The 17,455-nt window shown below is 43.7% G+C and overlaps 1 protein-coding gene across 1 annotated transcript in view; it reads left to right on the plus strand.

Moving 5' to 3' along the window:
* Positions 1–9,296, plus strand: part of LOC126268157 (uncharacterized) — a 241,590-nt gene extending 232,294 nt beyond the window's left edge. The window contains exon 3 of the mRNA XM_049973758.1: positions 9,100–9,296. Coding sequence (XP_049829715.1) covers positions 9,100–9,296 — 197 coding nt within the window. The remainder of the gene's footprint in view (positions 1–9,099) is intronic.
* Positions 9,297–17,455: the final 8,159 nt, after the last annotated feature.

Here is a 17,455-nt window from a genome sequence, read left to right on the forward strand (position 1 = left end):
GCTTTGGTCGTCATGTTAAAAAGACGCAAATTGTAGTCAGTTTATGAAATGTGAACTTTAACAGTGAGGAAGATATTTTCAGATATGTTTTATATTGTGAAGTGATGTTTTGGAACGAGTTACGAGATGTTGCAACAAAAGTAATAAAAAAGAAGTGTAACTTAAATTCGGAGTGCTGATTACTTTTTTACATCACCATTGTCCTAACTTGCAAAAGTTTAATCTTCAAGAATGGTTTATGAAACACATCTATAAAACTTCTGAATATCGCAGAATAACACCTAGGCCTCTTTGCATTCGAGCTTGGAATCATCACTACCTAGATTTTCGGCGATTGAGCCATGAGTTCACAACGAGACCAGCGTGGGAAACACGAAAACATGAGTGCCTAGTTTATCCATTATTTCAAGAAATGACTTTATTAACTGTGCTCTAATTACACCTGCCACATAATACAACTTTGTTGTTACCCGAAAATGCACTATTTAGCAGCGTGAGCAACACTACAATCATAATTAATTTTTGACCTTTGTTGTGGTAGGGTTTTAGAACCTGCACGTGCATCCCTACCGACTATCTGTTCTTCACGCATTAAAACCAGCAGATGCTCCTCAGCGCCTCCAGTTTTGTGAGTGGCTGTTCACTGAGATAACAAAGAATGCCTTGGACATGGATCTGTTATTTACGTCTGATGGAGTCTGGTTTCATCTGAGTGGTAATGTCAACTCACAGATTTACAGGCTCTGGGCAGAGGATAATCCACATGATTTGATCAGAAGGTTGGGGTTTGGTGTGCAGTGTCTGCACGCCGCAATACTGGTTCCATCTTCTTTTATCAGACGCTGACTTCGGCGCGTTACACCGCCATCATTTTGAAACCATTTGTGGCAGCATTAACGGAGGAGGAAAAGACCTGAAGTTATTTCCAACAGGATGGAGCAATTGCCCATACAGCCGGCCGAACCTTGGAGCATATTTACACAATCTTCACGCCTGACAGAATTGTTAAGCGAGGTTAGTCTGGTCGTGGCCTCAACAGGCCACCCAGGTTTCCTGATCTGTCAGTGTGCGATTACTTTCTGTGGGGAGTCCTCAAGTCTAAGGAATATCGCAACAACCCTCATAGTCTTCAAGAACTGCAGTTGAACATTTACGGTGAGACTGCAGCAATTTGAGCAGTCCAGCTTGGATCCGCCTTCAACAACTCGCTGACCAAGGCCCAAAAGTGTCAAGAGATGAACATCTGCCATAGTGTGATTTGTACTGTATCAACTTCCCTCTGCTGTAGTTTTTGTTCCCTAGAACTCTGTTCTCCGTTCCATTTTTGTTTGCCCAACGCTGTACATTATTTTCGTGGAGAATGTGTGGGAAATATCAACTGCTAGGAATTAGATTGACAGGTGCAGGTCAACGGTACGTGGGCTCTGTCTTAGTTGTGTTCAAAGTGAACTGCAATGACCTTCTTTGAAAGGTAGTGGGAGAGATGGGAAAACAGATGCCAGACTGAGATTCATTGGAAGAATCCTAAGCAAGTGCAATCCGAAAACAAAGGAAGTAGGTTACAGAACACTAGTTCGCCCACTGCTTGAATACTGCTCACCGGAGTGGGATCCGTACCAGATAGGGTTGATATAAGAGATAGAGAAGATCCAACGGAGAGCAGTGCGCTTCGTTACAGGATCGTTTACTAATCGCGAAAGCGCTACGAAGATGATAAACTTCAGTGGAAGGCTCTGCAAGAGAGACGCTCAGTAGCTCGGTACGGGCTTTTGTTAAAGCTTCGAGAACATACCCCCACCGAGGAGTCAAGCAGTATATTGCTCCCTCCTATGTACATCTCGCGAAGAGACCATGAGGATAAAATCAGTGAGATTAGAGCCCACACAGAGGAATACCGACAATCTTTCTTTCCACGAACAATACGAGACTGGAATAGAAGGGAGAACCGATAGAGGTTCTCAAAGTACCCTCCGCCACACACTGTCAGGTGGCTTGCGGAGTATGGATGTTAGATGTAGATGTAGATGAAATGTAACTTGGACTAAGCAGAGAGTCTTGTTATTATCCCGTTACGTTTGATACAGTGTATGGCAGTGATTTAGTGTGGGGATTCTTTTCACGCGAAATTTCGTAACTTTGCGTGGTAATCGGTCTAAAGATATCTTCATGAGCGATTAATTTTATTTCAGACGTGTGTTTCTCCGTACATGGCAATCTGTCTCGCGGACGTCTCACCGAGGCAGAGGAGAAAAGGAGTTGTGACAACGATTGATTTGCTACTTATTGCTTCGTCAGCGATGAATTACTGCAATGTGTGGCAATGAAATGACACACAGAGTGTGTGCGAAGATTCGCTCCTGGTCCCTTGTGTCGGGTGGCCCTATAGCTAAAAATTTATCAACCGGGGCACTACCTGGTCCAGGTGGGACGGCAACTGAACGTGCCAAATGCTATCAAATTGCCCTGATTACTTAACAGAGCGTGGCAGCTAGCTAAATGAATTTAAGGCCTCGATTAGCGTTTGATTAATGCAGCAGCGTCACGTTTTCGGTAACAGGATTTAGCGAGGGAAATGCGGTTGCTTATTAAATAAATGTTTTCGTTGTTGGCTTGCATCGAAAATTCCGTTGTCTGTTGGCCGCTGTAAAGTGGTTATTAATGTTACATCGCGTTTGCTGAATTACGTGACACAGTCACTCGCCGACAAAAATTTACAAAAATTCAATTTATAGCGTTTTAATACGTGCTGCCGTGGACAATAACTGGTGCTTTATTTTGGCTGCAATGTCTTCATTGTAGCAGACGTGCATGCAAATCACAGATTATCGAGGAACACTTTTTTCTGTTATTGGTTGTTGATGCCGTGTTGCTTGACTTTTGAAAGGCATTGGGTACACTTCAACACTGTCGTTTCACTGGAGATAATAAGAATAACTTCCATATTCACCCATATGATGGTCAAGTGTGCTCCTGAAAAGGACCAAGATGATGTTTCTGTTGTGAAAGGATCAGCCGCCAGCGAAATCTGACGTCCAGGATATGCCTGACTGCCAAGTCTTATCTTGGTCGGAAGTCATTGCAGTCTTCGTGGAGGCTCCTTTCATGTACCCCATATCACGTGGCGAGGGCGTCCCGTCGGGTAAAGCGGTCGCCTGGTGCAAGTCTTTATAGTTGAATTTCAAGGACGACGCAGTCACTCGAGAGCGCAGAAAAATGGTCTACTTCAGGGAAGCGTCTTGGCTCCACTTCTCTTCAACATTTATATCAGCGACCGGCCATTGACGCGGGGTACGAATAGATTCTTCTATGCATATCACTTAGCCCTTGCTTCACAGAGCTCATGCTTTGTAATAGTGAAAAGAAACCTGACAACTGCACTTACAACACTGTCAAGCTACTACAATCGGAACGAACTCAGACAAAACACTTCGAAGACGTAAGTATGTGCCTTTCATCTAAGGAACAGGGAAGCTAATCGTGAGCTACATGTTGAATGGTGAGGCATCCAATTGCAGCATCATCACGCCCATAAATACTTGGGAGTCACTCTCGACAGAACTGTGACATTCAAAACCCACTGAAATAACACCAAAATGTAAATCTGCATTCGAAGCAACCTAATTCGCAAACTAGCGGGAACACAGTGGGGCTCACATCCACAACCTATTCGCTCTTCTGCTATGGCACTTTGCTTTTCTATTGCCGAATATACTTTCCCAGTTTGGTACAGGTTGTCTCATGCCAACATGTAGACACTGCTGTCAACGAAACCTGCAGGTTGATCACAGGATGCTTAAGACCTACTCCAACCGATAAGCTCTACTCTACTACCTGGCTGGAATAGCGCCACCATGGGTAAGCAGAGCAGCGGCTGCCAACAAGGAGAGACTGCTGTTAAGTGGAACAGAACACTGCCCATCCACTGCACAGACATAGTCCACCACAGCAACGGCTGAACTCACTAAAGAGCTTCCTGAGGACATCCGAAAACTTCACCGTTTCACCACAGAAGGCAAGGCTGGAGTTATGGAAGAAGTCGACGCCTCACCTGCACGGATGGATGCCAGAAGCTGAATAACTTGGACACAATGAAAGGTGGCTGGTGTGGAAATCTTTAAACAGGTTACGATCGGGTGTTGGACGATCCAGAGACAACCTGAAGAGATGGGGCTTCATAACGGAAGACACGTCCTGTGATTGTGGGCAAAGCACAAACCACAAGTCACATGCTTCATGGCTTTTGTGCCCTACATCCTACACGAAGAGCGGTCTCCTGCAAGCCACTCCATGCGCCTTGGAGGTTTCAAAGTACTGGGCACACGTAACATAAATACAATTTGTGTATATATTGATGTGTATGGTTACTGCATATTTGTATGTTTCTGCCTCGAGAATTAAAAAAAAGAAAGGGTAATCTGGTATCGAACCAGATTTGTGACTGGATTCAAGACTTCTCAACAGATAGAATTCAATGCGCCGTTATAACGTGGCAAAACCTCAGTTTGCAGGGAAATTCCGGAAAAGTCGCGCGCGCGCACGCACGCACTTACAACACACACACACACACACACACACACACACACACACACACACACACACACACACACACATTGTAATACTAGCGCCATCACAAACCAAAAATGATCGACAGCAGAAGCTATCGATAGTGAAATTGATAATCAACGGGTGAGGTAACATTAACTTTGTTTCTCTGTTTTTTGACTAGGGAAAGAGCAGGATTCCAACCAGAATTTAAACAAAACCCAACATTTCTCCCTTTTCAAAAACAGACGGACAGACTTAATGTTAAATCACCCTTTGATTACTGATTTCATTATAGATAACTTCTGACGTCGTCCATCTTTGGATTGTGATAATTATAAATAACTTCTGACGTCGGCCATCTTTGGATTGCGATGCGCTAGTGTTTACGGGTGTGTGTGTGTGTGTGTGTGTGTGTGTGTGTGTGTTTGTGTGTGTTTGTGTGTGTGTGGTTGGTGGTAAGTTCCTATGGGACCAAACTGCTGAAGTCATCGGTCGCTAGGCTAGGCTTACACACTACATGATCTAATTTAAACTAACTTACGCTAAGGACAACATTCACACCCACGCCCGAGGGAGGACTCGATCCTCCGATGGGGGAAGCCGCGCGAACCGTGGCAAGGCGTCCTAGACTGCAGGCTAGGAATTTCTATGCAAACCGAGGTTTTAAATGCCTTGTGCAGAACTTACTTGCTGGAGTTTTGCCTTGAAAGTGGCAGTTGTGCTCCTGTCGGAATATCGGCGGCTGTCAACGACGCCATCCGGCTGCATTCACGCAAGTTATTTGAACATACTAAACTGATTACAGTATACTTACGTGACCTGTTGGATACTGGCGGTAGCTCTGTGGACGATACTGTCGTATGTAGGAAGGTTGCACCGCCAAAAACTATAGCGAAACGCAGGAAGACGTATAGAGGCTTGATATTGGTGAGGTTGCTAGTAGTTAACACTAAACGTAAAAAAAAGAAAAAAGTAGCATATTTACGCATAGTAGGCGAAGCGATCATTCTCACTCGATTACATTGTACGCGATAAATTACTGTAAAAAGTAAGCTATGCAGGTCGCATACTCAGGAAATGAGCTTTCGGGGTGGATGTCGGACTCCCTTATTACCGTCTGGGCAAGATTCTAGCGGAGATGGTTTGCCGTTGCCTTCCTCTACCCTACAATAAAGTGGAAAATGTATATCTGCGTCATGTTTGCAACTACGATAAGTGTTTAGCAGTGCAGTGCTTCTGGTAATATGGGTGAATAAAAGGAAGAGAACGATATTGGTGCCCCACACAGGCAACTGTACTCGAATAGCACAAATGGGACCGCCGGACTTCATTTCCGGTTCGACGGGCAGATTTATCATAGAGATAAGCACACCACCTCTCCTCATGCCGAGCAAATAATAGCCTGAAAATTTTTCTACTGCCAGGATCGAATCAAGCACCACCGTAGAAGCGTGCATTAGCGAGTTGTCTCGAACTCCGTAGTTCAGAAGATTTCAAGGTGTGGTCCACTGATTGCTCTACCGAATTCCGGAACTTGCCCTTCTGGCAGAACAGTGCACATACAAATAGCCACTGAGGAGTCTTCTGCACTTTCGAGAACGACAAGTGTGACGTAGTGTTTTTATTCTCGTGATAACTCTTCGTTTGATTCAGCTCACCCTAGCTATTAAATTTTTTGTAAGCAGCCTCGGGAGAGTACACAGACTCTTACATTCGGCTAAGTAAAGTGGACTTTCTTTCCATACCAAAAACTGATATGAAAACTTAAGGAAGACAAGTATCATTCACAAATGGCAAGTGTGGGGTAGTGTTTGCATTCTCGTGTTAACTCTTTGTTTGACTCAGCTCACCCTAACTATTAAATTTTTTGTGAACAACCTCGGGAGAGTACAGACAGACTCTTACATTCGGCTAAATAGTGTGGACTATCTTTCCATACGAAAAATTGACAGGAAAACTTAAGAAAGACAAGTATCATTCACAATAAAATTTTGCAGTGGTAAAAAAGTGAAATGGATACATTACACTTCCTGGAGTGTTTGATACGAGCGCTATTTATTTCCTCATCCGATAGTTCGCCAACTGGAAGCCACAGTGAAAATAAAATGTGTTCTGTTTGCAACATTTAGCTACACCTTCCATGTACGTCTCTACATAGTCGTGACTCCAACTTAGAATTTTGTCATAGCATGGTACAAAGTTTCCAATATCCTCGTGATGCAAGGCAGCTACCTGTGATTTCTGCAAATTGCCTTCGCTGGTCTGCAGCTCGTCTGAGCCAAAATACGGTCCTCACGTGAGAAAAGAGATGAAAATCAGAGGGAGCCAAATCCACACTGTATGGTGGGTGGTCAAATATCGCCCATCGACAACGCTGCAGGATGGTTTTCGTTGTCCCGACAGTGTTGGGCAGGGAATTGTCGTAAAGAAGGAAATTCTGACAGATACGTTATGCGAGCTGCATGAAATCAGGAGAAACTACACAGCAGGCACCTCGCACTTGGTGAGAAACGCTATTTCCCAGGCATCTTTACCTGCTCATTGGGCGCTGAGAACTGAAGAGACATACTAAAGACACTCCAAAACTCATCTGTACAAAGCTTCACCGGATTTTCATTCCAGTTTTAATTTCACGACCGATCGGAGGTGGAAAATCAAAATATCCCTCGTACACAGCTGAAAGGTTATCATTAGCTTAAAAATGTTCTATGAACGACAGTACTTGCAGTTGAAGCCCAATATTGTATACTTTCTTTTCTTTAATCATTTTTTAGTCATCCTTCTGTCGGTGAAGGCATTTAAAATGATAACTTACCTTCTTGTATATTCTGGTATTAAAATGTTGTAGTGTTATATTGTATGAAACTGGGGACCTAGAAAAGACGGAGAGTCTCCGTCCCCGCCGTAGTCCGCAGTGGTTCACAACCCCACAACAGGCTACAGCAGTCCACTCACCCCAACGCTGCCCCACACCGAACAGAGGATTATTGTACTGTTCGGCCTTCAGTGGACCCTCCCCCCCCCCCCCCCTCCCTCCCTCCTGGGAACGTCTCACACCAAACGAGTGTAACCTCAATGTTTCCGTGGTAGAGCAATTATGGTGTACCCGTACGTGGAGAAAGTTTTTGCACAGCAATCGGCGACACAGTGTAATTGAGGCGGAATTAGGGGAACCAGCCCGTATTCGCCGAGGCAGATGGAAAACCGCCTTAAAAACCATCCACAGACTGGCCGGCACACCAGACCTCGATACTGATCGGCTAGGCGAATTCGTGCCGGGGACCGGCACGCCTTCCTGCACGGAAAGCAGTGCGTTAGACCGCGCTGCTAACCGTGCGGGCAAATGAAGTAGTACTTTCTTAACTTATCCTCCTACAAAATAGGTTACTGATGTGTTATAGAGAATGGTAAAGAGAAAATCATAGGTGGGCTACTAGTTAGATAGTTCGGTTACTGGGGGGAAGGTAGTTTTAGGCAAGTTGCGGAATCTTTGTGAGTCGGTGTTTGCGACCTCGGCAAAGTATACGCTCATTTCAGATACTAACAGCGGTGAAACACCTGGGAATAACCGACCTGGGCCTCCTAAACTGGAATGGTCACATAAAACCAGCTATAGGAAAAACAGAAGCCAGGCTGAGGTCAACCGGAAGAATCCTCAGAACAGTTTGAACTGTTATTGAGTACCGTTCATCAATGTGGGATCCTTACCGAGCATGATTAATAGAAAAAATAAATGCAAACGAGAGGTGCGCGTTATGTCACGGACTTGTGTAGAAAACGTAAAAATTTTCACGGAGAAGAGCATCAGCCTCGAGTGACAGGCGCTACAAGAGAAGCTCTGCATATAACAGGGAAGATTACTTCAAAAATTCAGAAGCCCTCCAAGGAGAGTCAGGAAACATTTTAAATCCTCGCTCCTCCGATGGATTGCAGGCAGCCGGTCTTCGCACACTCCATTCGTGAATGGAACGGAGAAAAGGGAGAATGATAATGATGTCAAAAGTGTCGTTCACCCCACACCATAAGGAGGCTCGTGGAGTATGGATGTAGCTGTAACTATATTGCTAGCTGTTATTAGGCATGCCTGTGCAAGTGTGGATAGTTTGATCAAGGGATTTCTTGCAAAAGACTGGATATGAGGATGGCTACATGCCTCATCCTACACATTATGTTTCTAGAGTTTTGCCCTTTTGGAATATACGTTTACTCGAGAAGCGGAATGCGTAAGATGAGACATGTAGCCATCATCATATCAGATCTTTCGGAAGTAACCCTTTGGTCAAATTATTCGTAATGTCACAAGCATATGCCTCAACACCAGAAGTATTAGACATGCCTTCTTACACATTCCGCTTCTTGTGATTTGCACCTTTACAGTATATGTTAGCTGTCTGTGCTGTTATTTTTAACATCTGTTTTAGCTTGAAGTATTTCATTGTCTGCGCGCCAGTAGTCGAGTAAATGTAAATGCCGCAACATCTGCTCGAACTTCTGTGAGCGAGTGGGTAACTTTACGCAGAATATGTGACTGAGAACTTCCTGTATTTGTTTCAGGTGAGACTGAGTATCCAAGACTTGTCGACGCTTCCTCCGGTCACATTTTTCCTGTGACGCTGACCATTGTTGCTGCAAATAACAATCCAGGCAAGAAATGTATAATTTTAATATTTATTTTTTTACGTCTCACCATAGTAGTGTATAGAGAGAGCGCAGAAATATGTGGTAATTGCATTGTGTTTAGAGTTCTCTAGTTGGTTGGAATGTTTCTGCTGAAGATAGTTTTAGCCTCAGTTATTAATTTATGTAGGTGCTTTAATAATACGACTATCATTTCTCAGCAAGTCAAAAAACAAAGGATCGGCCAATGATATCCATTCCTTAGCGTACGGACATGCGAGGAAAAAAAATACCTTTCTGCCCTACTGATATAACTTGAAAAATGTGACTATTATCACGCTTGATCATTGAGTTTTGGGTCCAAAAGTGATTTTTTTCTTCAAGCTTTTCATCATACCATCAGTTACAGCTGACAACGCACGTGTGTGGCGGCATCATTGGTAACTGATCTATTCGTTTAAGGTCCATTTTTTATAGCTATCGTCTTTTATTATGGTCTACTGGCGCATCGTTTCCCAGTGGCAATCGGTTTCGTTCACTCACAGAAAATCTTGGCTGTTTTAAAAATACATAATAAGTTTGATCGTCGCTGCGCAATACAAGGGTACATATAAATGAAACAGTGTATGTGATGCCACAGGCAGTTGTGGAGATAAGACAGTTTCTTGTGTTGTGGATAGCGTCCATAAACTACTCATGTAAGGAAAATAAAAAAAACATTCTGTAGGTACAGCATGGTGTCCGGGTAATGATCCATTATAGAGCAAGAGACTTTACAGACAAATGCCAGGGGAGCTGATTGTAGGGAAAAGAGAGTCCGAACTTGGAATATTTGAGAGCAAATATCCGGTTCCATCATTCGTCTTACAACTAAGGGAAACCGCTACAACAGCTTGGTCAGAATCGGGGAATGGGAACTGTTTTAATTTAATTCTGGGACAAATGTCCCATAAAAGTTGTGTTTATTAATACAACAGGAGTAAGTCGATCACTCGTTTGACACGCGCGTATCTATGCCGCTGCCGATTCAGTGTGGTGTGTCACCGATGTACACAGAATAAAATAGCAAGACTTATAAAGAATTACCAAGAATTTAATGCAGTATGTGTGGTAAATCAATAAGGTGAAGTTGTTATGCCTCAGGCAAAGCACCTGGGGAGATACTATTGTGAGCAGTATACAGAGTTAAAATTACAACAGAAAAGAACCTTTCACTTCCTACTGCGGACGTAGTTTGTGTTTTGAATGTGCTTCCTTGTGCGTGTATTCCATAAGAGGGCGCCGCTCTCCATGACTCAGGAAGACGTACAGACAGTACAGTACAGCACTGTAGAGTATGGCAAGCAGTTCAGAGCTTCGCTTTTGGGGCAGCTCGTGTCGTCGCTGGGCTGGCCACGTCGGCCGGTGCAGTGGTTACTATAAAATTCAAAAAATCTGTTCATCTCAAACAAGATTTGCACATCTAGCATTTTGTCTGCTTGTTTTGCGAGATGCCAGAAATTTGTAAGCTTCTTCTTTGTCCCATGGGTTTTCGGGCTTGCAACCGGGCGATGTCAGCATCTGACCATGATATATCGGCTGAAAACAATTCAACCGTTTTCATGTGAGTTTCACAGTGTATCTTTCAGTGTGGAACTCACCTGAAGATGGCTGAGTGATTTTCTGCCCTAATGTCGCGGGAAGATGTAGGCGTCAACCGGCTGCAACTCGAAGTCTCATGGAATACTAATTACGCCGGGAATATTGAGGACTATTCCCCATTATGTTGAGGAAGCGACTCTTGGGGCTGCGTGAAGCACTCCTCTCTGCTGTCTTTAATTTTTAGCAGAACTGAAAATGTTTTGTAATTGTTCGAAAGCAGTTACCATTGTGAAAAATGCGATAGTGGACTGATAAAACACTGTAATAACACAGTTGTCGCGGATCTTCTCCACCGCACAGTGTTGCATGCTCTGATAAGATTCAATTTTCGTACAATTCGAGTGCATTGTTTAAGATGCAATGTTCAATCGCTGCCTGGGTCCCTAACTTGAAATTTTCCTTATGCTAGTTTAGCGAAATGTCAGAATGGTTCCTTCGAGAACTATGCGGGTGTTTTTTCTTCGCCATACGATGCTAGTTTGCTTTTATTGTTCTACAATTGTTACGATGATTGCGATGCACAGTATTCGACAGGATCATTAACTCTATGATGCAGTTGCCTTTCGTGTCACAATCAATCCCTTACCGAGCGAAGTTACGCAGTAGAAAGTACATCGTTTCGCTGAATGACTTAAGACAAGTAAAATGAGTCTTTATTTGACACCACTTCGGCGACGTACGCGTCGGCACTTAAAGACAAATTCCTTTTGAAAGAGTGGGACCGAGTTTCTTCCCCAACTTACCGTAATCCGAGCTCGTGCACCGCATGTAATGACCAGAGCTGGGATTTATATGCACGATAAACTGAATAGTATATCCATGCATGTGTGCACTAAAAAACTGGTAAATATGCCCTAAAAACTTTAATATACGAAAAAATTAACATTATTTTAACTTTTCGTTCCGCAATTGTTCCAGGAACGCTAGAAATTCTACATTACTTAACTTATTGAAAGGGATCTTGGCTGGAACTGACGCTTTACAGATATCTTTTGAAAAATTATCATCGACATCATTTATTTCAAGTTTCTGCTACCAGTCACTTAAATAATTTTCCCACACAGTCACGATATACAAACATTAGCCATTATGGCTGAAAATAATCATCGACATCATTTCCACCCCTGATTGAGGTAAATGCTGCTGGTAAGGTTGTTTCGATCTGGGAGACATTTTTATTGACAGCATTTCTATGAGCAGCTGTTTGTAAATGTTGTGCAGTCCGGATATTTTTTTCGCAGGGCACCTATCACAGTGCTATAAAAATAAAGAGAGTTTATCTTCGTTTAATATAAACAACAGTCATTAACTCGAAACTCGCATTGATATATTTAAATACGCAGAAAACACAAAAATAAAACTTAGCCTACTTCCATCTGTTGCTAGAGCCAGACTTCCGTAAATACACTGTCTAAGCAAATAAGCTTTACTGATTTTCATCTGCAGCGTTCTAATATTCTCTCTCTTCCTGCTCACACTTGAGGAATTGACAAGGAACAGCACACTACTTACAAATTTGAAAGTTAACTGAAATGGCACTTTTTAATTCTTGGAACCGTTGTCGTCATGGTAGAGGGCTTCGTTTGTAACATAACGCAAACTATATCGAATTTTATGTTGGGACGGGCGCACCGTACTGTATAGATTTGTCGCATGACTATAAAATGCTGTTTACTTTTTGACGAGTGTTGAGCGGCGGTATTTTATGTACTACTAGCTGAGAAACCCGGCTTTGCCTGGGCATTACTTTTTCCAGTTTTCTATTAAAAACGAAAAAAAAAGAATTATGTTTGTAGCGAATTATCGAACAAATAGCATTTCCATCTTTGAAATCACTAAACAGTCGTATAAAGAAATATGCACAACGTACAAATGTGTAAGTACAGTAACCAAATTAAGAAACATGGTCCCGGAGAGTTTCTGTATGCTGGGCGCAGACGCTACGCTTGTCTACAAGGCGATTCTGTAAACGTCTCTACGACAACGCGTCAACTTTGCTGGCGAAAGCAACAGTGGATAATCTGGCGGTTATATTTTCAAAAGTGTTGTTTTCGACACAGGGATCGCGCGAAATCGTTTCTCCATGACACAGTTGTTATTCTGTTTACTCGAGTGACGACTCTACAGCTCTCTGTGGTGTCTCACAAACATTGTAGTTCTGTACGGGAGAATACTTGAGTCGAATTTCTGTTCCTGGCCAATGAGCAAACAGAAATCTTGACTCGTATTCTGTCTTCTACAGAGTTAATTTCAGCCCTGGGATTCTGAAAATGGCATATTGTGTCACTTGCGTAGACGGAGAATTGCAGCTACGCCTCTTGCAAATTTCATCTGCACATTGGCTAACACCCCAGTAAAAAGAGCATTGGTGCAGTACAACTGCAACTCAGTACTTCAATCCTTCAATAGGTGATATGTCCACGCGGGACCGGCGGATAAGGGAAACACTCACAGTAGATATACTGAGTTTCATTTTTTTTGTCCACTGAGATTTTTCTGAAAGTACTGATCAGGGTGAAGGTTTTCCATTTCTCACAGCTAAATAGTATCAGCCAATTTGTGCCCATGTAATAACGGGGGCCACGACCTGCACAAAGTGAAACATATGTTCTACCAATCTCGAAATGACATGTAGGGTAGAATCTGATATTGTACACTTGATATTTATACACTTTCTCACACTCTACAAGTTTTTTTAAAAATAAGTAATTTACGGTATCCACATTTTGATTCACTCTAGTATCATCCTGAGCGGAATGATTGGTCAGATATAATAAACTGAAGAGAAACCGCTACACGATAGTTTGGTTTATGGAAATCTCAAGGTGTAGTTTGCAAATGACATGGTCATCTAACACACGACATATGTCACAAACAGCACAGGGGTTTACAGTGGAAAACGGAAACGAGTATGAGCCGGTAAAATTGTTAAGAGGATACTTACGTATTGCAAAACTAATTTTCTGCCGCTCTATCTTCCGATTATTTTATATGGAAAGTTTTTCTTTTACCAGTTTCCGTCACTTCTGGAGTAAAATAGATTGAATTCTGCGTACATTTGCCGAGACTGCAACTGAGATAATAAAAAACCTGGAAATGTTTTTCGTAGCATCAGTATTGATCAACTTGTTGATCTCGCAAATCTGCCTGCTGCACAGCGATACTGAATTTAGAAACATCTATTTAGTATGGGCTGAATATCAGAATAAAAAGATGACAGAATGCATCTGGTGGCGATGTTTTGTGCATGAATACGCAAGCCTTCCATTCTGACACAGCCGTGCTGCCTGCTTAACTCGAAGCCCTTGGAGTGCATGTGGCTCATTTTTATTGATCGGTAGCTATACCCTCCACTGAGTAACGAGGTCAAGGCCTTCCCGCATGCTAATCTTCAGTGGAATGTAGGAATGAATTGGGATTCGTGCTGCTCTCGTAGATGCTTTAGTTTTTCTCACATTTTTCGAGTCACGAAAGGTACATTACACGAACTATTTATTCCAGCGTCCTGCTGGTCGCTGAATATCTGCACTGTAACCTCAGTTCAAATGACTACCTAACGTTTCCACTGCCAATGCTGTAAACATCGTCATGACTTATGAAGATTGATTGTTAAGATTCTTTCACTTTTATCTGATATGACACAGCTTTGTTCAAACTCTACGCTCTTATTTACAGTCAGAGGAGAAGCATACAGTTGTATTAAAATGTTTATGTAGGTAACTATTAACTCACAAAACGCGCGATCCAGATAAAAACACAATGGGCGCCCAATCAGATGGATAGAGGAAAATCTACACTTAATTGATACTTTTAAGAGATGATATGAAATGGAGCTGATAGTGAAACTTCAAATTTATAAACACTACAGACAAATAACAGAAAGGGAGTCTTGAATTAAATGCGTCATGGTGAGTGCGCTATTCTGTCATATGTTTTTTCTCTATGCATAAACAATAGTTATAAGAAACAGAGTTTGTACAGTAGCGTAGCAGATATATCACGAAACAGATTATGTTATGACATATTGAAACAACTTAAAAACTTCTTTTGAATGGGTCCGAATAATGAACTTTGGCGCCGATGGGTAATGCTCTTGCCAGTTGAGCTGGCAAGGAATGGCTCAAATGGCTCTGAGCACTATGGGACTTATCATCTATGGTCATTAGTCCCCTAGTAGTTAGAACTACTTAAATCTAACTAACCTAAGGACAACACACAACACCCAGCCATCACGAGGCAGAGAAAATCCCTGACCCCGCCGGGAATCGAACCCGGGAACACGGGCGCGGGAAGCGAGAACGCTACCGCACGACCACGAGATGCGGGCTGGCAAGGAATGCCTAAAGGTCCACTCCCACAGATTTTATTCTGCCAGTATCTCCAGAACTGAACAAAACTGATGCTTGAGGGACGGGTCTTCGGGACTGTGGGTGTGCCTGGACACCTCAGTAGGCAATAGCATAGCCCTAGAAGACAGGGTTCCGGCTTCGAATCCCGCTATAGCATAGTGCACTTATCTGTATAAACAAAGGACATTCTGCTTCAGAGTGAAGGATTCATTATGGAAACGTAATATAAGGTTGATCTCTTTAAATGATTATAATTATAGAGGTAAATCTGTGGACCCATTGTCGTGGGCAACAATTTCAGTATCGTCTACAGCTTCCTTCAATCACGTGTAAGGAGGGCACAGAAGTTTATGTCATTTAGGAATGTAATGTTTCAAGGTACTTTCACATGATGTTGCAATTGGTCAAGTGATGTGAAAGGTAACGGAAAACAAACCTGGTTGTATCCATGCATATCCCACAAATACATAGGAGCGACAGGTGTAGTGATTGTAGTGGTGATGGGAGATGAACAGTATTGTGGAGATAACCTCAGGTAATGCATAATATGTGGGCATGGGAATTACCTTGCAGGTAGGGTACATCTCCTAGACGCTGCAAGAACAGGTACGGAACAGACTGTAATAGGTTCTGGATGTACTCTGAGGTGGCGAAAGGCCTGGAATACCTCGTGATGTCATGTTGGACCTCCATTTGCCTGGCATAGTGCAGTAACTCAATGTGGCATGGACTCAACAAGTCGTTGGAAGTACTTTGCAGAAATATTGAACCTTGCTGCCTCAGTAGCCATCAATAATTGCGCCAGTGTTGGCGGTGAAGGATTTTGTGTACGAAGTGGCCTCTCAATTATGTCCCATAAATGTTTCATGGGATTCATGTTGGATGAACTGGGTGACCAGGCCATTGTTCTGTGAACAATTGTGCCCAGTGACATAGCGCATTGTCATCCATAAAAATGCCATCGCTGTTTGGGAACAAAGTCCATGGATGACGACAAATGGTCTCCAATAACCACTGCCAGTCACAGACTGGTTCAGTTGGCAACTACCATTCCACATACAAAGTCTGTTGATTCCCACTGTTTCCACATCCAAAGTCTGTTGATTCCCACTGTGCAGCCATAACAAAGACGGAAACACGTCTTGTTGGAAACAAAGTTATTCCAATCATTCATGGTACTTGTTGTTGGGCCGACCGGCGTGGCCGAGCGGTTTTAGGTGCTTCAGTCTGGAACCGCGCGACCGCTACGGTCGCAGGTTCGAATCCTGCCTCGGGCATGGATGTGTGTGTCGTCCTTAGGTTAGTTAGGTTTAAGTAGTTCTAAGTTCTAGGGGACTGATGGCCTCAGATGTTGCGTCCCATAGTGCTCAGAGCCATTTTGTTGTTGACAACAGTTGTGCCTGCAAAACTCTCCGGCCTCAGACTTGCATGCATTACTGCTCGTTTCTGGCGGGGTAGGTTTACTAGTGAAGAACTGATCGCTATGCACTTCGCTAAATGCCGTGCAAAAGCTGCACTGTGACGCTATGTTGAACTGTTCCCATTTTTTTTAATCCAAACTTTGTCACCTCCGAGCAACTGGATCCTTCCTTCTTACAGTCGAATACACTTGCTTATTACAGGGCTTTTCATTGTTGTGAAGGTATTGTCGCACAAGCAAAAATACACTCCTGGAAATGGAAAAAAGAACACATTGAAACCGGTGTGTCAGACCCACCATACTTGCTCCGGACACTGTGAGAGGGCTGTACAAGCAATGATCACACGCACGGCACAGCGGACACACCAGGAACCGCGGTGTTGGCCGTCGAATGCCGCTAGCTGCGCAGCATTTGTGCACCGCCGCCGTCAGTGTCAGCCAGTTTGCCGTGGCATACGGAGCTCCATCGCAGTCTTTAACACTGGTAGCATGCCGCGACAGCGTGGACGTGAACCGTATGTGCAGTTGACGGACTTTGAGCGAGGGCGTATAGTGGGCATGCGGGAGGCCGGGTGGACGTACCGCCGAATTGCTCAACACGTGGGGCGTGAGGTCTCCACAGTACATCGATGTTGTCGCCAGTGGTCGGCGGAAGGTGCACGTGCCCGTCGACCTGGGACTGAACCGCAGCGACGCACGGATGCACGCCAAGACCGTAGGATCCTACGCAGTGCCCTAGGGGACCGCACCGCCACTTCCCAGCAAATTAGGGACACTGTTGCTCCTGGGGTATCGGCGAGGACCATTCGCAACCGTCTCCATGAAGCTGGGCTACTGTGCCGCACACCGTTAGGCCGTCTCCCGCTCACGCCCCAACATCGTG

The sequence above is a fragment of the Schistocerca gregaria genome, chromosome 1 (genome assembly GCF_023897955.1).
Source record: "Schistocerca gregaria isolate iqSchGreg1 chromosome 1, iqSchGreg1.2, whole genome shotgun sequence".
In the NCBI taxonomy this organism is placed as follows: domain Eukaryota; kingdom Metazoa; phylum Arthropoda; class Insecta; order Orthoptera; family Acrididae; genus Schistocerca; species Schistocerca gregaria.